Source organism: Uloborus diversus, chromosome 8, assembly GCF_026930045.1.
Source record: "Uloborus diversus isolate 005 chromosome 8, Udiv.v.3.1, whole genome shotgun sequence".
Taxonomy (NCBI): Eukaryota; Metazoa; Arthropoda; class Arachnida; order Araneae; family Uloboridae; genus Uloborus; species Uloborus diversus.
This window is the reverse complement of record NC_072738.1, coordinates 7,529,357-7,555,896: the sequence shown is the minus strand read 5'-3', so window position 1 is coordinate 7,555,896 and position 26,540 is coordinate 7,529,357. Positions and strand designations below refer to the sequence as shown.

General features: G+C 36.5%; 1 protein-coding gene across 1 annotated transcript in view; it reads left to right on the top strand.

The window, feature by feature from the left end:
* The window catches only part of LOC129227906 (low-density lipoprotein receptor-related protein 2-like), a 146,766-nt gene extending 124,184 nt beyond the window's left edge, over positions 1–22,582 (top strand). The window contains 4 exon segments of the mRNA XM_054862527.1: positions 3,176–3,389; positions 13,243–13,392; positions 19,269–19,473; positions 22,556–22,582. Coding sequence (XP_054718502.1) covers positions 3,176–3,389; positions 13,243–13,392; positions 19,269–19,473; positions 22,556–22,582 — 596 coding nt within the window.
* Positions 22,583–26,540: the final 3,958 nt, after the last annotated feature.

Sequence of the window (26,540 nt, the reverse complement as noted above, 5' to 3'; positions counted from 1 at the left end):
ACTACAATCAAGAACGGTGTGGTTTGTTGACTGTCATGTCCCACTCTGGCGATAGAATTATGTGACACTTGATACAGAAGTTAAGCCACTGTCGACAATAAGGCATAGAAAAAGATGGCGATTATGTATAAGAATAGAGAAACGTTTTTGTTTCCAACTATGTAAATTTCAATGAGAATAGACAGTGCTGTATATTGGTAAAACTGATGGGAGCCTTAGTTTTGGATCGACCCTCGTAATTTCAATGTATAATGAGTAAAATGTTGTTGCTTATTAAATGGCAAATAAGCAAGAATTTTTGTTTATATCTTAACGAGCTGTCTCGTATAGACAACGTGGGGACTTTTCTGTAGACTGGCTCCCTTTGAGTTTCTAGCCTTTCTCTTTTCAGCACTATAAATATGATGGCTATTAATTGTGAGGCAACTAGTAAATCATTATTTTCCATATCAAAGATAATGCAGATAACTAGATTAAGCATTAAAAGATGTCGCCACTAATAATTTACCGCATCGACAATTCAGGTACAACCATAGACTAATAATAAGAGTAGACCGAGCTTTCCCAAACTTGCTGATGAAAAAATTGGTTCATGGATACATCATGTGACTGGTGGAAAGCTTGGCGAAAACTTTGGCAGCATGGTTGCTAGATGGCAACATTATCTATAGTTTGGCACTCGACATGTATTTTAAGACGTAATGAGTTTTCATTATAATTGTTTTCCAGGTAGAGAGATTGAACTGTTTTTCTTTTAGTTATGCATTATTTTGACATTAGTAATTAGTTTTTGATTACAGTTTTCAGCAACTTTTATTTCATTTGGAACTGCTACGTCAGCGTTGGCGTGAACGGAATGGCGTAAACGTTTTGCGTTAACGCAGAAATGTACTAATCGGTATCTTAAATTGAAATTGTAGGTAAAAATCTTACCGTTTGCCGATTCTTTTTGGGCGCTTACATCTTTAATTGCTTAGAGAGTAATTGAAATTGACTAAAGAAAATGCACAGCATTATCTAAACGAAAAATTCACTATATTAACAAAATATTTACAACTTAGAATAACAAATTTGCAAATCGGACTCTATAAAAGATCATTCTTCCGTGTTCCATCAATTGTATTTATTTTATTTCTCGCGATCGTTGATCGTCTGCTACGATCAACGCCTGCTGTTGCTAGGATATCCACGAGTCACATGGTTTAGTTTATGAGCAGCAAAAGGGCTGCCATAGCTCGGTCTATTCTTATTATTAGTCTATGGATACAACTCTCGAATGAAATTTTCTCCAGTCACTGGTCCATGGTAACTGATTATGTGAGCATTAAACTTGGTTTGACGTAGTGTGAAAATCTCATCCGTTCTCCAACTAGACTAAGAATTCCGAAAGTCAAACAAAAGGGCGCAATTTATATTTTTCCGTTATCAGTTACTAAATAGTTTTAAAGTCATTTAACTTCTATTCTTTTAGATTTCACGAGAACATGTGCAGATAATGTGTGCCTTATCTCACTCACAGATGAGACATGCTTCTATTAAAGTATGATGGCTATAAAAAAAAAAGAAGAAATCCTGCCCCTGGCATTCATCGGAATTTTGACGTCTTAAATTCCTATTCCTATTCAGAGTCACAACTGACTACAACTGTATTTATGTCGAGGACTGCATACTAAGTGCCTTGCCTCCATTATTTAATATACCGATAGATGACAGCACCATCACCGGATCGAACAGTTAATGAGAATTTAGAACTAGTCCAGGAGCTAATAGCTACCTGGTGCTAGCACCCCCAGAGGTATCGTTTCACTTGGAGGACATTGAGACCACGAGCATATTTAACGTCGCCCAGTCCCCTTTAATGACGACGGTGGGTCTTCGACCATCGAGGTTCGAACCCAGGACCCTCCGGCCGCGAATCCGACACTCTACCGATCGGGCTACCACGGCCCCACATAAAAGTTAACTAATGAATAAGTGTAGATAAACGGAGTTTCACTGCTGCAGCGGCAGTTGCCATCATTACCTATTATTTTTGCCATCATAGTAATCTGAAAAATCATAGAAACATCAAAAACGGTCAGACGAGGTAAATAGGCAGTTCGTCATTGCTCAAAAAGAAAAAAAAAAGCCATCAAATGGTCATGCTGTCAGGAGTTTTGACTACCTAGAGTGATCTAAAATGAAACAATGGAGCTCTATAATTTTCAATTGGTGAATCAATTAACTAGCAATGAAAATAGACTTGGATAATGAAATACAAAAATGTATATTTCAAATGAAATGTTTCATGAAATTTTCCACCTATTTCAAAGTTTTAATTCATGAAGTTGGAAAGACAGCAAATTTTGAAATTCATTCATGAGTAGACGTACATGAACATTCTGGCTTCTTCCTTCGTACAGAAACAATAACTAATAAAATTAATGCTAAAACTCAAATTTACAGCAACAGTGTCGACACGTGTTTCGGGGTTACAATTTTTTTTTTTTTCTGAACTGAAAGAGTGTTTCTATCGAGCCCAAAACGTATGTCTTTAATGTTTTTCTTTTCTTTTTTTTGTACCGTTGTGCTTCAATAACGGTAATTTATTATTGAATATTGCATATTTTTCCTTTCTTCTGTCAGAAAGAATTTAGTGCATTTAAAAATAAAATTGCACTTCAGTATCATTGCTGGAACAGGCTGTTTCACAAAGTACTCTCCTGCTTTGAAGTGACATACAGCAAAGCAGTGAGGAACAGGAGTATGGAACAAGTGGTATGTTGGACCATGGCCCCACTTAATTTTTATAGGCCGTGACAATTGCTGAAATTCAGGACAACAGAGATGGCGCTACAGGGAACACCAGTTTCCTTTACATTGCCATTGATTGGTGGATGCAGAAGTTCCGTTCAGTGCCTCTTGCGGTCAAAATGGGCGACATCCAATCAAAAATAAACAAACTTTGAAACGTTGGCATTGATTGTTGGATGCCTGAGCTGCATCGGTTTAACACGGAAAAGTCATAAATTGTCAAGGCCCGTTAAGCGTCAGCGCCATCTAGTGGAGCCATGGTCCAACATATCACTTGATTCTCCTTTCTGTCTCCCTATTGTGTCATTTAAAAGTAGGGAAGTCTTTTCTGAAACACCCTTCAGGGAGTTGATCGTTCTTTTCATGATATTTCTCTTCTTAGGAGAGAACAGATGCGAAGGCAAATGTACTCAATTGTGCCTGCTAACTCAGACGAGTTACACTTGCAAATGTGGAAATTCGTACATCATGCGCAACTCTTCCTGCATTTTCCAACCGACACCGAAGCCAACACACGAACCCAAATTATCCTGCCCTGATTCTTATTGTGAACAAGACGCCCGATGTGTGGCCGTGGGAGGAGAGTTCAGCTGCTGGTGAGTGCAAATTACCTTCTAACCCTTCACGGTCGTATTCACCAGCAGGTTTGACCCTCTGTGAGACAACCAAACCGCCGATCGAAAACTACGCCAACCAATAAAGAAGCATCAATCGGCGGGTCGAGTGTCTGACGGAGGTTCAAATCGGTTGGTGACAACAGTGCACCACAAGATTGCTTGCTCTCGTCTTTAGACGAGTCCACTTCAAAACCGGTTGAAAACGAGAGAAGCATGAGTTGCTATAATTACTTGAATCTTAACTCTTTACGTTTATAGTCAACAGACGATTCGACCCTCCGTCAAACAACCAAACCGCCGATCGAAGACTACGTCAACCAATAAGGAAGCATCAATCGGCGGGTCGAGTGTCTGACGGAGGTTCAAATCGGTTGGTGACAACAGTGCACCACAAGATTGCTTGTTCTCGTCTTTAGACGAGTCCACTTCAAAACCGGTTGAAAACGAGAGAAGCATGAGTTGCTATAATTACTTGAATCTTAACTCTTTACGTTTATAGTCAACAGACGATTCGACCCTACGTCAAACAACCAAACCGCCGATCGAAGACTACGTCAACCAATAAGGAAGCATCAATCGGCGGGTCGACCTTAGACGAATCCACTTCAAAACCGGTTGAAAACGAGAGAAGCATGAGTTGTTATAATTATTTGAATCTTAACTCTTTACGGTCATAGTCAACTGAAGATTCGACTCCCGTCAAACCACCAAACCGCCGATCGAATACTACTACGCCAACGAAGAATCAGCAATCGGCAGCGGTCCGGTTCGAGTGTCTGACGGGGACGGTTGGTAATGACAGTCCACCTCAAGATTATTGACGCTCGTCCTTGGATGAGTCTACTTCAAAACCGATTGAAAACGAGCGAAACGAAGATCGCTCTAATTGCACGTTGGCAGAGCAATTTTCTTTTTCGTGGAACGTCTATGTTTGTTTACAGTAAGAAATAATAACAGTGCAAGCAAATCGGCATTTGGCTTTTAGCAAAAGTGTTTTCATCCACAATCTCCCCTTTTTTTTCGAAATGAACCCCGAATTGTGTGGCATGCCTCAAAATTCGAACTTCCCGGCATGCTGGTCAATCTCACGGCATGTCGGCTAAAGAGGGGTAATACAGTAAATTGATTACGTGGAAAGTTCAGTATGTGTATTAAGGGATAAGTGTCCTACCATTGAAACTCTAGAAACAATGGTTCTGACAAAATTTTACTATCAATATCGAAGGGTGGGTGATTTAGAGGTATATTATTTCCCTCCAAACGCAAAAATATACCATTTTGACAACAGAAAATGACTCAAATTGACAATACCAATATCTCCCTCCAACTACTCCGAAACCTGAATACATCCCCTCCGAAGTTTTTTCTGGCTACACCACTGCTGTCAACTGCATGCGTGCAATAAATCAAAGTCGCTGACTTTTTGCATTTATTCGTTTTGACAAAAATGTCTACCATTTATTTTATGATCCTGAATTGGAAAGAAAAATCTTGCATTGCAGTCACACTGCCAGAAACCTGCAAAAAAAGTGAGGGGAAATTGGCTGCAGTTTTAAAATTCCGTTCACTGAAATTGCGCGCAACATACAAAGAAAAAAAAAATACATATATCAATAATTAGAAGACATTTATGAATGAAAATAATTGGAAATTACAATGAAATAAACAAAAAAGCGTGATTTAACAAAAATGTGAAGAAAATAACAGACCCATTTCATTGCTATCCTCGAGTTATTTTTTCGTAAATACATTCTGATAACTTTTTTTCTTTCACCAGGTTTCCATTATCAAAGAGTAAGCTGGTTTTAAAACACGGCGCTGTCAAAAAAAAAAAAAAAATCGTTTCCCGGAGTAGTAGCGGGTTTAAACATTTAAGGTTCCGTCGTAACATATTTTTAGGACCCTCTTTATTTTTATTAATCTTAAAATAAGCGCTTTTGGGGCAAATTATTATTTGTTAATAATTATTGTCACTACTAATCTTCATTCGTGAAGATATTAAGTAGCAGTCACATTAAAAAAAAAAAAAAAAAAAAAAAAAAACTTAATAAAAACGATAAGGTGCTCATGTTATGTTGCATAACGTTCATATTCAATATTTTAATGATGCAGGTAAACTTTGAAATTAGTTAGCAGCCTTTTGTTGTGTTTTTTTTACATCCATAAAATTACTTCTTTTGCATTTAAGAAGGGGTTCCATGTTCCCCAAAGCACGTGTATGCTGCTTTCATGCTAGTTGGAGCCTTGTGCGTTGTTTTATATTCGTTTATTTTTCAAGCACCAAGGTATTTATTCTATTCTCATTCAAGTTACTGTTCTAAAAGTGGTGTTATGGTTTTGGAAATAAAAAGTATTAGTCACTTAAGCTCCAATTCTGCAGTGCTAAGCTACAGTTTAATTAAAAATGAGAAATTGCCGTTCAAAATTTTGCTCCTCCGTGTATTTGAATCAGATGAAGTTTTCTCAGAACTTTTTCTAAAATATTTGCCATTGACAAATGACCATTAAACATCTTTTTTAGGTGAAGTATGCGACAAAAAACCACCCGGTGACCGTAACTCAATTTTGATGAAAAGTGCAGATACGACTTACGTACTTAGCTCGGCAAAATAGTGTCCAAGACAAATATACAGTAAATGGCTTTTCATAAGTCGCCATATTTTGATTTTTGTGCAAAACAAAATGTCTTTTTAAAACTTCTTTAAATTAAAAAATAAACCTCGAAAACTGCTGAAAATCTAGTAAAATGCATTCATTATACACATCCAATAAAGCAATTTTTTATTTTTTTTGAGAAATCACGATTGCTTATTGCTTTCATTTGACTGTTTTTGGCGTCCTATCATTTTATTTTCCCCACCACCACCCTCCGCACCATCACCGTCGACGGGCTCCTCACGATGCTGCTCCTATAGCGAAAGCCGTCTCCAGGTTGCGTCCATGTCCTACACACACGCGCATTCATACACAACTACACACACATACACACACACAAACACATACACACACACACATACACCTACACACATACACAAACGCAAACACATACACACACATACACCTACACACATACACAAACACATACACACGCATAAATACAGACACCTATACATACACACACACCACAACATACACACACATACACACAACTACCCACACATTTATGCCTGCACACAAACACATAGGCCTACACACATACACATACCCCCCAGACACAAACACTCATTCACACAACTACCCACACACTTATGCCAGTACGCAGACACAAACACACATGCCTACACACACATACGCATACCCCCTACACACAAACACACATACCCCCACACACAAACACACACGCCTACATACACACACTCGTGATTGCGAAAAACATAATTTGAATTCAAGATGTCAAAATTCAAATTAATTTTTCTTCTTTTTATTTTTTTTATTTTAAGAACCGAACTATTTATTCATTGTGGGACATTCTCGGTCTACCCAATATGGACAAAGGGTCAGAAAATCATGAATTAAGCGTACTTTCATTTGTATTTGCACCAGATTCCAACTAACTGAAAGAGAGGCACATGTTCCACAATAATTCGGAGACCCTCAGAAGACTATAGCGGAATGCAGCGGTTGATTTATATGTTTAGGGCCCGTCAGTCTTTGGAGGCCTTTTTGTCGATCACAGAACTATGTTAATCAATTATATGAATTTATGAATCCCATTCGAGACCCCTCATAATGGAGTTGTTTCCTTCAGTCAAAAGTACTACTTTCAGTCACTGAAATGGATAGAATAAGCAAACAAAATAATACGGAGCGAGAAAGAACTTTAATTTTCTCAACGCTTAGTTTTTAATTAATTTTTCAAAATGTTTGATTTTTCAAACAAGGCGTGGTCTTTATGACGTCACAAATGATGCACTTTGGCGCATCTGTCTACCGCGTTTCCACGTTATGATAATCAAGGAGTGAATTGAATATTGCGCTCTACGCTTTCTATCAACCATATCGTTGCCAGTACACCAGAATAAAGATGCGAATTTAATATCGTGCCCTGTGAATGACAACAGAGACTGGCATTTCATCATTTGTGATGTCATCGGCAGAAGCGTAAATAATAGAAGCGCACCGATTAAAATGATTTTTTAAAAATATTAAACTTTGTCAAATTATTTTAAAAATTGTCAGAACCTTATTTTTAGCTTTATGCATGCTCTTTCAGAAAAAAAAATGCTTTTAAAATTTTGGAAACGACCCCATTCTGACATGATAAATTCGCTACTGGAATAATGAATAAAAATTCTCCTTCCAGGAAGTTTTTTTCCAATCAACAAGTCATTTTTTTTATTTTATTATTTTAAAAGTGCATGAATTTCTCGTATCGTTGTAATGTTATGCATAATTCTATGAGTAATTTGGGACTCCTTGGAAAGATGGGGCCCCTGGCCCAGGTATAGTCGGCATGTGCGGTAATCAGGTCCTGATTTGTACTATATATTCAGTGTAGCAGAGTAAGCATGAGCGCCAACTATCCGCGTTGACATATCGTTCTACTTATACTCCCGCCAGGTGACACCACACACTCATAGGAAGGTTGTTTTTCTTGCATTAACAGTACACTAGAAGTGAAAACAGTTTTACGGTTTTCCTTTATAGAGTTTAACTGTATTTAATAGGAAATTACGACTGTTAACGGAAGTTACGACAAATAATGTACTTTGAAGCATCTATCTACCACGTTTCCATGTTATGATAACATGGGAAGGAAATTGAATATTACGCTCTACGCTTGCTTTCAACCATATCGTGGTGAATTGAAACATATTTGAGCAACCTTTTTATTTGGAGGGGGGAGGGGGGGAGAAGCAGAGGGATCCATTTATCCCTTTAAAATAAATACTTAAATAAGCTTCTAAAATTAAGCTTTTTTTGCTAAAGTTTACAATCCACTATAATATTAAAATCTGTTCGCGTCCGTCTGTCTGTCTGTCTGTCTGAAGATCGATCTTCTCGAGAACCACTGCGAATCGGGAGTCAAACGAGATACCGATCAATTCGAAATTTTCCAAAGAAAACAATAGGACCAATCTCATAATTGTACGACTTTAATTAGCGGAGATATTAATTAAAACGTTAATTAACATAACGCTATTCAGGAATTTTTATTTCTTTCCTGTTGCCATTTTGCACATGGGTGAGCAAATAAAATTCTAATAATTGTGTCAAAAGAGATTTTTTTGGCTGCTGTCCAAATCTTAAAAAAAAAAGTTTCCATCTAGAATTTCATTTTTAATTAGTTTAAAATTAGTTGCTCTATTCGGACATTTATCTCGTCTGTCCTTTCTTATTTTTTCACATTCAACGTTCTTAACTCTTTTCAGCATATGAAAAATGTTTCTTTAGTAATGTTTATTGATTGAAGTGTAAGTTTATCATTCTCCGGCCTCATATTTGGGTACATTTAGGATGTGCGACGAATTATGTTTATTTTGTTGGACTTTTTTCCGTCACATGGGTGAGTTTTCGAAATATAATAAATCTATTTTTCCTTCCTGTTTCGATTTTTGCAATACAGTTTGTATCGTTAAAAGAACACGTTAAATTAAGATTGTTTGGATTTCTTTAAGTGAAACAGAGTTGAACAAAAAAGATTGTTTTTAAGGATTTTAACTAAAGCTTAATTGGAATCTGATGGCTTGATATTAAATTAATGCTTATTGGTATTTAACAAGTCTTGGTGCTTTAGTTTCACGTAATCAACAAAAAAGTGTGTGTCATTTTATGTAAAAAGCTGATTGTAATTGTACATAAATATTTCAGACTAGCCGCCTTCGGCGACCAGCTGGTCCGCCTTTTTACGCAATTCGCCTTTTGCGCCAGGGTTGCCGCCTTCGGCGGCTGCTTACACAATTTAGCGACGGTATTAATCAATGTTTTTCTCTATATATCAATACTAGCAAAAATACCCGGCGTTGCCTGGGTCAGTAATGATTATTAGAAAAAATCGTTACTTGCTTTTGTTTTCTGTTTTAAGTAAAAGAATTTAAAACACATCTTTTTGACGTGATTAAAAATAGAGTTTCTTCCTTACCCATAAAACTAAAATAGCAATAAGTATAAAAACAAAGTAGTATTGATTTAGAAACGAAAGCACTATATTTAAGCATATACAAATTTAAAAAACATGAAATTAATCTTCTCATGTTTAAAAAGATTAATCTGTTGATACTTTTTTTTTAACATGGAGTCTAAAACCTTCTCTGTATGGCTAATGAAGTACGAAGTGATTAAAAAAAAGTAGCTGCGCTCGTAATCCCCTTATACTTGCTTTAGTTATTTCGGGAAATTTCAATCATTGTGGCTCTTGGTGCGATTTTACCGAATTTGCGAAAGTCGTTTCGAGGTACCTTCGATGATGCTCCCCCATTCTTTCCTTACTTTGTAAAACGATATGATATTAATTTTCGTTACAGAGATATCGTCGCCAGATGCTGAGACATTTTTGGTCACCATAAAATGGCGCTAAACAGTTTCATCCGAAATGTTACCAAAATAAGTAATAAAATTTGGTGATTGTTTGAAATTGTGCAAAAAGGAAAATTAATGGAAGTTTTTGTGCTGTTTATGGATTTGCCTAATTTAGTTGCTGCATTATTTAACACAGTAAAAAAAGTCTTTTGAAAATTCTTTGATTGGCGATATTTTGTTTACATGGTGAAAGCTGAGAAACATTATGACGTAGTCTTCGGCTTCAAAAACAGCAACGTTGAAAAAACTGCCAAATGCATCAGCTACGGAAATCTTTCTGCAAAAATTTTGGCGATCTGCTGGTTGTTTGGATAATGAGTAAGTGTTCAATTAGCATAAATAATAATAAAAACCATTAATTACTTTAAAGTTCCGTTTAAATGGAAAATCATCAGCCAAATCATGTATTATTTGCCAATCTTGTGCAAAAATCTTACTTCAAGATTTGACTTGAGAAAAGCCTTGAACAATCACGAAAAGCAAAGAAAGTCAACAATACAACAATTGTCGCTATCGACAGGGAGTTGAGATGATACACTAAATACTGTATTGAGTTGAGGAAAGCCTTCGAACATGGATCTAAAAAGCTCATAACTCGTTTTTTATTCTACTTAGAAATTTCGAACAGGTGCCATCTTCAGCAGAAAAATCAGAGCTTTCGATGGACATATAATGTAAATATGTGCAAGTATTTATTCATCCCAATATTAGAGAATTTATACAAAAATTGTGTTTTATTGCCCCCCTAAGGGGGTTTTGCCCCCCATAACGGGACGAAAACTACCCTATGTGTTATTCTGATGCATAAGCTATATTATTGTAAAGTTTCATCAAAATCCGTTCAGTAGTTTTTGCGTGAAAGAGTAACAAACATCCATACATCCATCCATACATCCATACATCCATCCATACAGACAAACTTTCGCATATATAATATTAGTAAGATATATTCTATCAGATTTAATTCAGTTTAAAGTGAGCACATATTATAGTTGAGAATGCATATATTTTCATCTTTTGTGCTAATTGAAAATACTCATAACTTGTATTATTGATAAATATGAATAACGTTAAAGAGGCTTTTGCCAAAAATATGCTCTACTGGTGTTTTGCAAACCTTGCATTACGCGTAATTATTTACTCCTTAGCGCTTTAGAAACTGATGTCAGAATAATACAAAAACATCAATTGAACAGCTCTTTCATTTTTTAAGTAGCCCGTGCAACGCCGGGCACGCAGGCTAGTTTAATAATAACTATTGTCCCTTCTTATATTTTTCATTTTATGTCAAAACAAGTGTAAGAAAAGTTTACTGTTTTCCAAACAACTGCAGCGCGAGCCAACTAGCGTCTGAATGATACATGAAAATATATGATTCTTTAATGCTATGCTTAGTTTAAAACAAATTGGTAACTTATGAAGATGTGGCCCTAGGCCCAGGCTTACTTGGCCTGTGCAGTAATCAGACCCTGGCTGTCAGGAGAGCTTCTACTAGTGGGACGCTTTTCCCTTAGTTTCACTCCTGATAAGCACCATCAAAATCTTGGCGTGTTGATACAATAATCTCATATTGACAAGGAAATCGCCCTTCAAGGTATGATGGATGAAAATTGCTTCTACATTTGAACGAAGCCATTGCCTGTTTGGGGATATTTTGATGCATGAAATTTTAACCCTAACTCCAGTGGATTAACCCTAAACTCCAGTAGGTAACGTTCATTGTTGACCGCTTTTTCGTTCTTTATTCCCCTGAAATGAGTCAGTCTTACCAGTAAAACAGTTAAGTTACCGGCAGGGCCGGATTTAGACTCAACGGGGCCCTAAGCTATTTCAGGTATGGGGCCCCTTTTGTAGTTTAAACATTATTTCTCTCGGTAGTGTAAGAGGCAATTTTTAATTATTTTCCCCTTTACTATGTTTTTCGCTTCCCTCTGATGCATACAGCAATTTATTTATTTTTTGATTGTATTGTTAATGTGTTTTCCCCTCATGTACTTTTTGTATTGACCTTAAGAAAAGGAATGATATCAAGAGCCCTAAGATTCCCCTTTAAGTGTAGTATAGAATATCCCCAGGGGGTCCGGGGGTTTCTCCCCCTGAAGAAATTTTGAAAAATAGATATAAAATTATGCATTTTGAAGCCTTTAAGATGTAGTTGAAACTACAAAAATATCAGGACAGTAATAGGCAAACAAAACTTTTTTAAAGTTATATGCTCTTTTGCAAATGAAGATAATACACAGTAAAAAATGTTTTCGATTCGACAAATGAAAGACAGCAATTGACAGAGAGAAATAGTGCGGGAAGAGAAAAGACAATGCTTTGTTATTTGCTCATATCAGCTTTTGGTTACAATTAGTTTTTAATCACCCTTCTAACCCACCGATAACTACAACAACGAGTTAAATATAAAATGATCAATAGAAAAGAAATGGTGTACAGATTTAGAAAATAGGTAACAAGATAACGATACATAATTTATACACTTGAACACTTGATAAAAAATGAAATTGGAGCTCAGTTGAATCGATAATTTCAGAAAGGGCGTAAGTCCTACGGGAATCCATTGGACTTACGCCCTTTCTGAAATAATCGATTCACTTTGCTTAGGAGCTTCAAAGACTTATCTAATTATTTTCAAAGACTCCAGAACAATTAAAATAATTTAACGCACTTCATTTGTACTGTCCAGTCTCTGATATTTTAGTACTTGATTGTAAATTTTTACAGTCCTGTTCTAACTTTGTAAGAAACAGCTATTTTAAATTTAAAAGGAAAAAAAACTGTAGATTTCTCATGACAACAACTTTTCTTCAGTTGCAAATGGGGCAAAAAAGGAATAGAGGTAGTGTATATTTTTTTCCCGTGCTAAACAGATTGACAATATGCAGAAGAAATAAGATAAAAGAAAGTAATAACAAAAGAATCGCCAAATACTGCATTCGGAATTATATAAATAGCAAGATGTGAAAAATGTGAGTCACAAAAAATTGTAATATGTTTCAGAAACGTGAGAACCATGGCTTTTATATTTTTGGGGCAGGATGTAGCAAGGAGATGAATTTGACATGTATTGGCACTCTTTCTCCTTACCCCCTCCCATTTGTGGTTTGTAGCCACACTTTTCTAAATTTTAAAGGTTTTCAAGCACTAAAAATTGAAATTTATTTTCTCAAGTACTTTTCTTTTTTTGGAACGAATCATGCTATTTTCCGAGAGTTGGGATATGAGGATTGATAATAAGTGGCGAGGCGAGAGGGGAAGATAGATTTGATTCTTCTGCAAGGCACTGAATCTTAGTAAATCATTTCAGGTGTCCTGACGGTTTTACTGGCGACAGGTGTGAAATAAAGATTGCCGAGAGAAAAAAATCTTATGACTACAGTTGGGTGGTCATGCTCGTATTCTCGATCTTCATTATCACTTCGATCGTGATATTGTATCTACTGTGCAAGAAAGATAAGTAAGTTTTCAAACTGAAACGTTTAAACATTCTTCAATTTTTCCTAAAGCTCATTTAACAAAATAGTTGGAAACCTTTTCCAAAAAGTAAGCATCCCAATGAACATAAAAATGCATTAGTACCTTAGAGGATTTACTGCAAAGGATGTATCAATATTTCAGTCACCTCATAAAAAAAGCAGAGGGATGCACTTGTCTTACGGTTCAAGAAGGTTTTGTAGTTCAGTATTATAGAAGTCTGCTGTTGGAATGGAACCAGCATATCCCACATGTCCACCCACATATAGCAAATTACACAATGAATTTCTCGCAGAAGTTTTGCTGTAAGGTGTTTACCATCACCCAATAGTCTAATACTAGCTCCCAGACTATTGGGTGATAGTAAAACACCTTACAGCAAACGCGCGTTGTTTTTTTCCTATAATGTCGAACGTTGTTCTGAAGAAGTTTGATCTTATTTTTCCAATTTAAATAAGCTGAGGTATGTACCTTTAGATGCTACAGTGGCAGGAGTTTCTACGAACAACCTTTAATTAGATATTTTAGCCTACATTTTGATCAACAATATTGATCACTTCCGTTTGTTTTGATGTCTTTACATTCCTTCCATCCTGTCGGATCGGAGTTATCACGCCACCTCTCCGGGGGTAATGCCGCCACCATGGCGGCATTTAGGCGGCATTTAGGCCGGCATTAGGCGGCATTTAGGCGGCATGGAGACCGCCACCATGGCGGTCTCCGGGGGTAATGCCGCCATGGTGGCGGCATTACCCCCGGAAGCATATTTCCACTGTATAGGTCAAAAGCAATTTTTTAAAGGAACGAAAATGCGCTCTTGTAAACTGTGCTTAGTAAAAAGAGCTAGTTAACAGAAGTTAGTCTTAAAAGAAGAAACTGGTGAAGAAACTAATATTGTGAATGCGAGTAATACGTCTCAAGGTGAGTTACTGGATGACTCCTTACTCATCAAAGATCGTTCAGGAAGTACCTCAAAAACGTTTCTTCAATCACTAGAAAAGTTTTCACCAATGCCAAAATTGGCAGCAGAAAGGGTACAGGTAAGTTCTAAAAGCAAAGGCCACTCATCAATTCTAACGGGAACCCCAATGAAGGCAGTTTTGGAAGAAACAGTAGCTAAAAGAAAGGAAAAGACATTGAAAAGGAAACAAGCCAAAAGAAAATCTGCAGCAAAGGTTTTGGGAATGTATATCACAACTGAATCCAAATGCAAAGAAAGATAAAGTAGGGTCAATCCATACAGGTTCGACGGATGAGTGCGCTCGACAATTTTTAATTTTTTTGAAACTCATATCCCTAAAAGCTGCATAAGAAAGCTGTTTAAAACCATTTTTATCTTCTCTCTAAACTGGACCTTTGATTTTTTAGAGGTCATCAAAAGCGGTTTTCGTAGTCAAAAATGGGACTGTTAGACCTTTGCATTTTGGCCATAATCTATATGAATTACATTTAAGACAGTTAATTTTACGCTTTGATGTTAAAGAACATAAGATGGTAGTCTTACATGCAGAGTTACGTGGCTGTAACTTAATAATTAAAATAATGGCAACAGGCTAAAGTTCAAGTTCAAATGTAAAAATTTTACTCATTTCATAGGGGAATAACTCGCGTAGGGGACGGAAATACAAAATGAAATATGGCAAAAACTAATCACTGGAACCACGCTAATAAGAATATGTCCCCTGTAAACCATAAGGAGATGGACTTAAAAATAAAATTTCTTGGCCAATTGAATATTCCACTCAAGTACTATACATGTTATACACTGGTGGACAATTGCTAAGGACGGATTCCAATGGGTTACGTAGCGCGTATAAAAGTAAGTCTAATTCGATGCCGAGTGAAATAAACTAATGCCAGAGCTCCAGAACGTTGCAATGACAATAATTTATTGTGCTCTGAAATCCAGAAGGCGTTGAAAAGTGTTCAAGGGACAATACGGTCATTTTGGGCTGAAAACGTAAACGTGAATAAATAATTACCGCCCTCAGGCGATCCGACGTAAGGTGTCAATATGGGATAAGGCTACCATGGAGAGCGATGCAAGCTTCCACACGTCATGTGATGCTTTACACAACATTATCCAGCAGCTGTTGGAGTAATTTATTCCATTCTTCTGTCAGTCACAGATAAGGGTGTCCTTGTTTATTGGAGAGCGTTGTCGACCAGCAAGACTGCTCCTCAAAGCATCCCAAACGTTTTCAATATGATTCAGATCTATAGAACGTGCTGACCATTCGACGGGTTGAATATTTTGAGTGAGCTAGATACTCCTGGACGTCGATTGCCAATGACATGTTACGTTGCCATCCATGAAAACGAATTGATCGCCCATATCACCACAGAACACGTGAACATGAGAAAGAAGAACAAAATTAATCTATCACTAGCCGTCATAGTCTTGTTTGGAAGCACACAAGCAACGTACGGCCATTGATCATAATCCTACCCATACCATGCCACAACTTGTAGGATACTAGTCCTTTCTTTTATGTTTGCCGGCTTGTATGCTGTTCCACTCTCATGCCAGGTTAGTTGTCGTCCACAATTAGACGACAGACTGAACCTGCTTTCATCTGAGAATAGTACACAAGTCCAGTCGACTTCTCTCCAAATGCAATGCTGAGTACATTATTACGAACGAGCAAAACACTGACTTGTAGACAATGGGATCTACAAAACAAGCTGACGGGCATATAGTCTTACAGCACTGAAACGTCTGGCTACAGTTTTTTGAGACATTTGCTTGCTAGTAGCAGCAGGAAACTGCCTTGCTACCTCAGTAGCTGTGTAGCGCTGGTTTCTTTTCGTTGCAAGCACTAAGTACCAATCTTTAGCTGACTGCGTACTGACCTGCGTACAGCCTTTTACTGACGTCGTATTGCGTACACGACCTCCCTCGTGACATTGCTACGCAGTCCATTTGTTTGAAACGATTTCCAAACTCAAGAAACAACCCTGTGTCTGATGTCGAACTCCCTGGCAACATCTAATTTCTTCTGCCCTTCTTCGATGTTGCCAACCACACAGCCACCCATAAAATCATCGAAAGGATGTCAGGAAGACATACCGAAAAATGCAAGTTCGTCAATTGATTCTTTGCCGTCGAACTTTGCTTTTGAACAACAATGATCACCACGCGCCTTATCCTTTATATTGCTTATCAGCGCTATCACGTGACCAGCAACGACGTGAGTCCAAAATTTGCATACTCACAACACGTCTTACTGTGTCCCGAACTTATGCTAATTTCCATATTTCCTTGCCTTCCATTTTGTGGTTTCTAACTCTGCTATTGCCATCCGTCCTTAGCAATTGTCTACCAGTGTATGTATTGTTTCGTGTATTTGGTTTGTAAAAAAGATATAGGTCTTTGAAATTGAGTAATTTTGCTAGTTAATTCACACTTAAACAGAAATAAAAAGTGAAAATTTCATTTCACCTTCTTAAATTTTGTATAGCGTGCTCTACATAATATATTATACTGAAACACATACTGTAAGTACAAAAGTAATTATTTTAATTTTATAACTTATTAGACACATTTGGACATGAATGAGTAGTTCATAATTGATTGACTGCTTAAGAAGTTAATTTATAGACTGTACTGATAATCCACACTCATAAATTTTCAATGCATGCAAACACACGCTCTGTACATTAACTTATGTAACTTGCCTAAACGCATGCAAAAACATTGTCTACATTGTTAAAAGAAAAAAAATGGTACGTTTTTCATTTTTTTTTTTTTTTTGTTTGAGTGTAGTTTTAAGAAAATGAACTCACCTAGTAGTCCTATAGTCGGAATGGTGACTCATGTATATGGCGTCTTGGATTACTTTACCAAGGCATATCCATAATTTGATACTTCAAAACTGTTCCAGGACCAAGACAATGACAGGAGTTCTAAATTTAGTGCTTAACAAAAGCTATATAATCACCTTTTTGGCAAGAATGTGCATTTTCTTTTGATAGTCTTTTTTAGTAACACACTATTCTTCGTACCTATTGCTTTAGTGGACAATAATTTTACTTTGACAATGTTTAAATAGGGTGGCATAAAGCAGTGATTAGGTGTTGTATTGGAAATTTTATTTTCAAAATCAAGCCTTTGTTGCAGCATTGTTTCAGATAGTTTATTACATGAAATACACCGCCAGCTCAGTCATTCCAGCCGAGGACTGAAGTATCGTGCTTATTAGCACTGATCAGCCTGGCATAGGAAGTGACTGAGCTGGAGGTGGAAAACTTCTTAAGGAAGCCAAGAGTGCCAAACAAACTGGTAGCTAATATTGAAACAGCACTGTCCATTGATCTAGCTCATAAATACGATTTTTGATGATGATAAAAATTGAAATTCCTTAAGGTGACGGCATTCCCCTGGTCTACAATACTCGGCCGAGTAGTGAAAGGCCGAATACTCGGTACTCGGCCAAAGTGCAACTCGATACGTCTCTAGTCAGAAGTTTTCATACGGAGCAAACATAGCCAGTTAAAATAAAAACTAAAAAATGGTCTACTTGAGGCATGACATACTGATAAATTACGTCATTTTGTTTAATGTGCTGATAAATACATCTCCCCCCCCCCGTGTTGTTTCGTTTCGAGATCGAGGCAGGCGCTTTGTTAACCATTCTTGTCCATACTAACTGAGTGTTTTTTCACTGATCAATCAAAAATTCCACAAGTTTGATCGTTTTTTTTTTTTTGGTTTTTTTTCTCGGCTCTGTTTGCCTAAATTAACTTTACTGAGAACACCATAACACGGTATCTGACCTACAGAGAGTTCATTTTTACTTGGGGAGAAGAAGAAAAATTCTTGGCATAGACCCAATAACTATTGCAGTACGTTACTCGCGAACAAACCGGATTTCCTCACCCTTATTTTAACAATTGGGCTCGTTCAATAGTTTGTCCATCTAGTTGAAGTTATCAGAGCTTGAATGCATCACTTTCATATTTATTTATTTATCTGCTCCGTCGTGTTAACTTGATCAATGACATTTTGAAGTGCTCAGTGGAGAATCACTATTGGTCCTGAATTTCACGAAAGCGTTACCCACCTATAAATTCAGTAACACTTTGATTTACGTTCCTGTATTTTTGCATGCTCTAGTTTGGCTACTTTTCTTGTAAGTATGCCAAGTCTCGGATACTATGAAGTCTGACCTTAAGATTGTTTTCTTCTTCATGGGGAGCAATTGAAACGTGGAAAATTTATTAGTGCTAAGTTGTGTAACTTTATACCCTCCAATTTCAACGTAATTTTCGTAGTTGCTACGTTGTTGTTGCTGTCTTGTGCCTGCTAGGCTGGCTATTCGGGGGGCGCTGCTTCACTTTTCCAACTGTGCCGTAATTTGGTGTGAAGTCCGACTTCCACAGTACACACATACCATAGAAATCAATTTATAGGGTAGGCAACTATTCAAATAATTCACAAAGGAAGTGCAAGGGCAGGAGAGAGAAAATACATCCATGCCCGAGCCGGGATTCGAACTCTGAACCTCTTCATCGCAGTCAGACTTTTCTGACAGACAAGACAGTCGGCAGTTTCTCCGTAACTTAGTTAAATTCAAAACAAATTGAAACTGCCAACACTAAAACGACTCGAAATTTTATGACATCCTCGTGTGTAAAACGTTTTTTCTTGAGTGTAGGTCGTATTTATGTTTCGATCGGTCGTATTATGTTTGGAGGGACTATTACTTCGTAACAGTTATTCTTCAGGAATTTTGACTCAAACTCACGTCGATAACACTTTTCCTATGCAATGAACTCGCCAAGAAGAAATAAACTCTCTCAAGGTCAGATCTATTTTTAACGGAGCCGCACCAAGCATGAATTCTTCCCGTATTCCAGAGAGAAGATCAATAAAGTAACTGAAAGTGTGGCTGTCAGGTTTCGCAACCCCATCTTTGGCCGGAAAAGGGGTCAGTTGGTCCTCGACGAGGATGGTGACAGCGCCTGCACCGAACTCGTGATCGCCACGAAAGGATATTACAAAAAAATTGAGTTCGGCTATTTCCTTTCCAACCCCTTGTTTGGAAAGAACCCCCACGAAAGGGTAAGTAAACAATGCAGTGGTAAGAGGTGAATGGAGGTGCAATGGCGCAGGGGCGTAGCTAAGGGGGGGGGGGGGTTTGGGGACAAACCCCCCCCCCCCGAAAAGTTAGTCTCAAAAAAAAAAAAGAGAAAAAGAAGAGAGAAGAGAAAGAAAAAAAAGGAAGAAAAGGAAAAAATTCCAAGCGATTATATATATATATATATATATATATATATACATATATATATACATATATATATACATATATATATATATATATATATATATATATATATATATATATATATATATATATATATATATATATATAAGAAGTAACCCCCCCCCCCCGAAAGTCGGGTCTAGCTACGCCACTGCAATGGCGTTTGGCGACTTTCTTACTTTCTACCTTGGCCAAAACAGAAAAATGTTGTACATTAAACTCCCGATTATCCGCCGAAAAGAGTGGCATGGCAACCGCGGATAAGCGAATCCACAGATAATCCGCAAAGTACCGTAAAATGGTCCAACTATGGGCCACTTTTCGATGTTTTCAATGAAAATTCCGTGTACATTCTTTGATTTAGAGATTTGAGGACTTTAGCAATGGTGGCTATACATCTCGTCTTTCGAATGAAATGTTAAAAAAAAAAAACTAAGTTGGAAAGAAGAGGAAGAGGAATTTTTTTCCCCGTATAGCTCATAGTTGTACTCCTGCGGGGTACAACTATGGGCCACCTCATTTTGATCTAGAAAGCAAATTGTCCTCTGCTTGAAACTGTATAAAGAATTTTTTTAGTCCATCATTTACCTTTTTATTTCCTTTTACAAAAAAGGAAGTATTGTATTAGCGAAAAATTTTTTACTCAAAAATCGGCATTAATTTCCATTTTTCTCACCCCCGAATGAATGTTGAGGTTTTTTTTTGTTTTTTTTTTCGACCCGACCACACGTGGAACCTACAGACACCCGAAACATCCATTTTGACGACCCCCGAGTTAATTACAACAATTTTTCTCATGACGTCCGTATATACGTGTGTATGTGAGTGTGTATGTGCGTATGTATCTCGCATAACTCAAAAACGGTATGTCCTAGAAAGTTGAAATTTGGTAAGTAGACTCCTAGTGGGGCCTTGTTGTGCACCTTCCCTTTTGGTTGCATTCGAATGTTTTTATGGGGGTCTTTTCCCCCTTTTTTAGAGGGGGGAATCATTGTTAATTTCGATGTAAATTCAAGTGGTGTTATAATTTGTCGGGCACTTTGCGATATATCGCCAGTCTTTTGGTCGTCAAGTTTTGTCGCCTTGGCGACAAATATTTTTTTCTTCAATTTTTTCAGACTTAATCATCATTTGTTGTATCGAGTGATTAATAAAGTTCAACATAGTAAATGTAGGTACTGTTCTTTATTATCTGCCTAGGTTTTGACATAGAAACATTTGAAAACTAGAAAAATCTCGCCAACTAAAGGCTAGATACCTATACTTAGGTCTCAGAAAATACGTAGGTCTGACGAATTTTAACGACACCAAAAAAAAAAAAAATTAATTTGAACTTTGATATCTTGAATTCAAATTATGTTTTTCGCAATCACGCGTATGTGTGTATGTAGGCGTGTGTATTTGTGTGTGTGGGGAGGAGGGGGTATGTTTGTTTGTGTCTGGGGTGTATGTGTGTAGGCATGTGTGTTTTGTGTGAGGAGCATGTGTATGTGTCTGTGCGCAGACATGAGTGTGTGTTTGTGTGTAGGAGTGTGTTTGTGCCTGTGCGCAGGCATGAGTGTGTGTATGTGTGTATATGCGTGTGTGTGTGTAGGATATGGACGCAACCTGTAGACGGCTTTCGCAGTAGGAGCCGCATCGAGAGGCCGGTCGACGCGACGGTGGTGCTGGCAGAGGGTGCTGGCAGGAAAATAAAATGATAGGAATTCAAAACAGTCAAATGAAAACAATAAGCAATCGTGATTGCTCAAAATAAATTTTTAAAACTGAAATGCAAAATCACATTTCTGATTCCGAATCTCATCAAAATAAATATTTATTATTATTTTTTTAATTTTCTCAGTTTGTATTTGGTCCGGATTTCAGTCAGCACCTTCTCCAAAAAAGCTTTCTTCTGTCTTTTATATCCATTATTTCTAATAAATAGCACAAAATATGACAAAAGCATCCTACAAGAATAAAATGAAGCTCCAAGCCACTAAAAACCGTGAAAAATAGGTTTGCTATTGTTGTACCCCAACATTCCCATTTTCGATAAAAGTTGAGAACTTGTGAATACTATGAAACATTTTAAGTCAACAAGCGGCTTAATTCATAACTGACAAAATAGTAGAGCAAATCTGAACTTACCAGAAAGTTCGAAAATGAGACCACTGGAGAGCAAAATCATCACCATGGTAGCAGTGGTCCACTATTGCCCCTTGACACAAAATTGTACCATTTTACTGTACGTAAAACACTAGACTACTACAAAAAAAAAAAAAAAAAAGTAACATTCGTATACATTAAAACTATAGCTAAAACAATTACAGTGTGCGTAAAAAAAGTATGTAAAAACTAAAAAAGATTACTCAAATTTGCAAAAGGATTACACACATGAGCCAGCAAAAACTGAAACTGATCAAGCTAGGTTACATCAAAAACGCATAAGGAAGGGATTTTTTTTTCGTACAAGACTGGCATATGGTCTATCTTACGGGGTATGGTCTATTTATACGGGTAAGTCAAGCCCTATTTATCGCATGGGCAGCCATGGTCCGTGCCCTGGGAATGAAATTGCTAAGGGGCAGTAAAATTTTACGTAAATGATCTAAATATTTTTTTTTAAATTGTCCTAGTGCTTTTTTTTTTTTTTCGCGGGGGGTGCAGGTTGAAACAATTCTTTTGTTATTGTTGCTGCTTATTCCATTCGGGAAACCGAGCCCGAGTAGTAATGCTACTCGATTTTAAGGCAGAGGGGTACGTCTCCCGTTTTAATCGAGCGCCTATTTCCAGGTGGAAGTCCGATTTGGCTCAGACAACACGATACATGGCAGCACCATCTACGGACAGTTCGATAATTTAGAACCAGACCAGCAGCTGAATATCTTTTTGGTCTAGCACCCCCAGAGGTATCCTTTAACTTGATGGACATTGTGACCACGAGCATATTTAATGTCTCCCAGTCACCCTTAGTGAAGACGGTGGATCTTCGACCGCTCTTCCCTCAAACCAGGGACCCTCCTGTCACAAGTCTGATGCCTTACCGATCAGGCCACCACGGCCCTTGTAACAAATTTAAAATACAAAAAGCATTTTTAGCATTTTTGCATAAAATTGCTTTGTATTTTTTAAATTTTAACTACGATTCCTGCATACCTTCCCTTTAAAGGAGAAGTAAAAATTAAATTCCTTTTGAAGAAAATAAAAAGCAGCTGCAAAATACGTTTTCAGAAAGATTACTGGAAAAAAGAAGTCAGACAGTTATTTATTTTAGAGTAATTTTTAAAATTATTTAACAATTCGAAATATTATGCACCACAGTGGCATTTCATACTCAAGCATGTTTGTTGCCTGAAATATGGAATTTAAATGTATGTATTTCTAATGTGGCCTTAAATGCCCTACTTTAAAACACACATAATTTAGAATTTTGCTGTTAGTTCATTTCTAATGCTAATGTTTTCGTTGTTTAAATTTGAAACAATTTCAAATTTTATGAAAACAATTTTTAAATATTTTCGATTTAAATGGAAATTGATATTACTAACAACCAATTTTTGAGAAAACAGTATCCACAGGAAGAGCTCTCTTTCTCTCTCTCTCTCTCCTTTTCTATCTATCTATCTGTCTGTCTGTCTGTCTGAGTATTGAACAAGAAAGAATGAAAATTCGAAAAAATCCCAAAATACAATGGGGCCTCATCAGGGGGTACTCCTTAAGAGTAGGAAAAATATTATGAGATGTTTCGTGAGTGGACTGTGTTTTATATATATATATATATATATATATATATATATATATATATATATATATACTAAGGTGGTCCTTATTTGTATGGGAAAAAAAATTCGGAATGACGCCCCCTAATTTTGCGACACTATAATAAAAAGTAACGTGTGCAAAATTTGAACTTGATCAGTCAATAATAACACGTGCCCCAGGCTGTTGAACTTTAACACTTTTGATAAATTTCCCACAAATCTTCGAGTTTTTACTTCAGACCCAGTACATCGTTTCTCCTAGGTTTGCAAATATTTTTACAGTGAGGTAGCACTAAAATTAATCTTTTAAATTACTTTATATCGTCTAAAGATTTTACGATGAATAAGAATGAAATAATGCTTTAGAAACTTTCCTTAATCGTACGCTTTTCTCAATGTATCTCGATAGTGTGTATATATTTCCGATAGTCTTGGACGGTCTGTAAAATGAATTGCTTTGACTCATATTTGGTTAATTAGTTGTGAAATTCTTCGATTAATATATTGTGCTCCTCTTTCAGCTGTATCATTCACAATTTTCAGTATTTCAACAATCTTTCTTCCCTTTAAATAGCTTCCTTCATTTTACCGTGAATCAGGATCAAATAGGAAAAAATCTTTTAGTACTTGTAACTTATCAAACAGTTTTATTGACTCGTAATTGATTTTATAAAGAGGAAGATCTTTACTAAGAAAGTATTCCAAACCATCTACTGTTTTCTGAAATTTGTTAAACAGTCATCAGACACGTCTTCCTTATCACAAGCATGTTTTGAACTAGTCTTTTCCTATCTTCAAAGTTAATTCCTTCATCCAATACGGACAAAGCTACTAGTCTATCCCCTAAGTACCATAAGTGATTTGTGAATTTTCCAATCACTGCTTCTTCTGAATGTTTGTCGTCATTTTGTACGCTGCTAGTTTTTCAGACATATCATACTATTCAAAGGAGCCTCGATTGGGGTGCTGCGAAAAACCATATCTTCATACAGCATTTAATTGTAAAACAGCTTTTTGAAACAGCATTGAAGGACTTTCTTTTCATGTAAGGTCAATTTAAATTGTTTCATAAATATAAAAATTTTCAAACAAAAATTCTTTTTGCCACCCATGTGGCTCAGGTATAAGCTACAGGTTGCCGAAAGCATATCCCTGTAGGAGGAAATTCAGCAGGTAATATTATTACAAGTTATGAGAATTCTCTGTAATCTTTCTCAATTCCGTTTTTTACGAACAATAATAAGTCATCAACTTCGTCTTTTAGAATTTAAGTGGTATGTGTACTTGATTGAAATGTTATAAGTTCTGAATGATGAAGATCTTTTCACAAAATTTTGAAGCGCTTAAATAATTGAATATCTGATCTAGAACTAGGAAAGGCTAGAACTTCTTTAAGGACACACTCTGCAGTACGAATTCAAGTGCATGATGATGGCAATCCAAATGTAATATATCATGGTTCAGTTTTTGCTCTAAAAATGCATGCACAATTTATACGGTTGGTATTGCAACTTTTTGTATCAAACACTACAGCTAGAACAGTTAGCAATAAAGAGCTATCATCTAAGATATCATATACAACTGAAGAAATATCTAAGGAATTCCGAGTAGCTGTTCAATGTTAGGACTTGAAGCTATCGCGGTAATCCTGTCGGCGTTCGTTTTCCAGTTACATCTGGATGTACAGTCTGAGTAAAAACTTTAAGGCCGACATAAAAGAAAAGCATATGAGGACAAAAATTCAAATATTAATAAGCTTGTGTGGGAACCATTCCTTAAAATTACTTCAAATATTCTTGTTTTCATGAATGAAACTAGTTTTTGACAAAATTCGGGATGTATTTTTTACCATTCATCTTCGATGGTAGATTTCAGCTCTATTGATGAAGTAAAACGTCTCTCCTTTGCATAAACTCTTCTTACTAAGTCACCCAATACGTTCTCTATTGGGTTAAGATCTGGAGATTTAGTTGGTCATTCCGAAGTTTCAACATTGTTTACTTGGAGCCTATTTTTTGCAGTGTTACTCGGATGGATAGATGCATTGTTTTGCTGATATTTTCAATTTTCTCCAGCAATAAATTCAGGATTTGGTAAAAGATGACTTAGAAGGACATTTCGATATGCTTGTGAGTTCATTTTACTTGAAACAAACGCAACTGAGCACACACCATTGTAAGCAAAGCACTCTCAAGTTCTGACAGAGCCTCCATCCAATTGGCGCTTGTAAAATATTTCTTTTTCTTTTCGTAAATTATGCCAATAGTACTACCGTCCGTTTGGTCCATCCTAACTCCACTTCTTTTCGTTATAAAAAATTATTTGCATTCATTGGTTATCTCAGGTCATGATTTCCTAGCTAAAGTTGAAACGCTCTATATTGTTTATTTTCAATAAATTAGATTTAAGCAATTTTGCAACATTAATAAAATTTCCACACGGTCTAATTGTGTTATATATCATTTTTGACAAACATTTAAAACTATCGTCTGAATAAGTTTCTTGGTTAAGTACTTTTCAGGTAATGTAATAATTTCCAAACTCTTCTTCCATGACGCGAGGACAAAGCTTTAAGTTTCAACGGGTTTTCTTTTTACCGTAATTGTGTTTAAATCAAACAAAAATGTTGACTTCAGACTTCGATCTTCCTATTTTTTCGCAACGCCTACTTATCCTTGTTGAAGAAAAAGCTTCATCTGCCCTCTTTCTTGAACAGTTTAACTTTTTACCTTACGATATCATCACAAGTAGGACAAAATCTTTGAAGAAATTATTCAAAAAACTGCAAGTTGAAGGGTTTCCACAATCTTGTTAACTGAGGTGACACTTATATATTACAGTATAAGTACTTGCAGTTTTTTGAAAATACTAGTGGCCTTAAAGTTTTTACTCAAGCTGAAATGCTAACTTTGAATAAACCACTGCTTTTCTGGTTATTGCATGCTTTACAAATCCTGTTTGTTGCGTTATTTCTTACCAGTGAACGTTAATAATTAATAATACAATAATATTAAAATCCCTTTAATTTCATTTTCCTTTTTTCAAAGAAAATTATACTGGCCTTAAAGTTTTTACTCAGGCTGTAGCTTTGTATCCCGGTGAATAACTACAAAATCTAAATT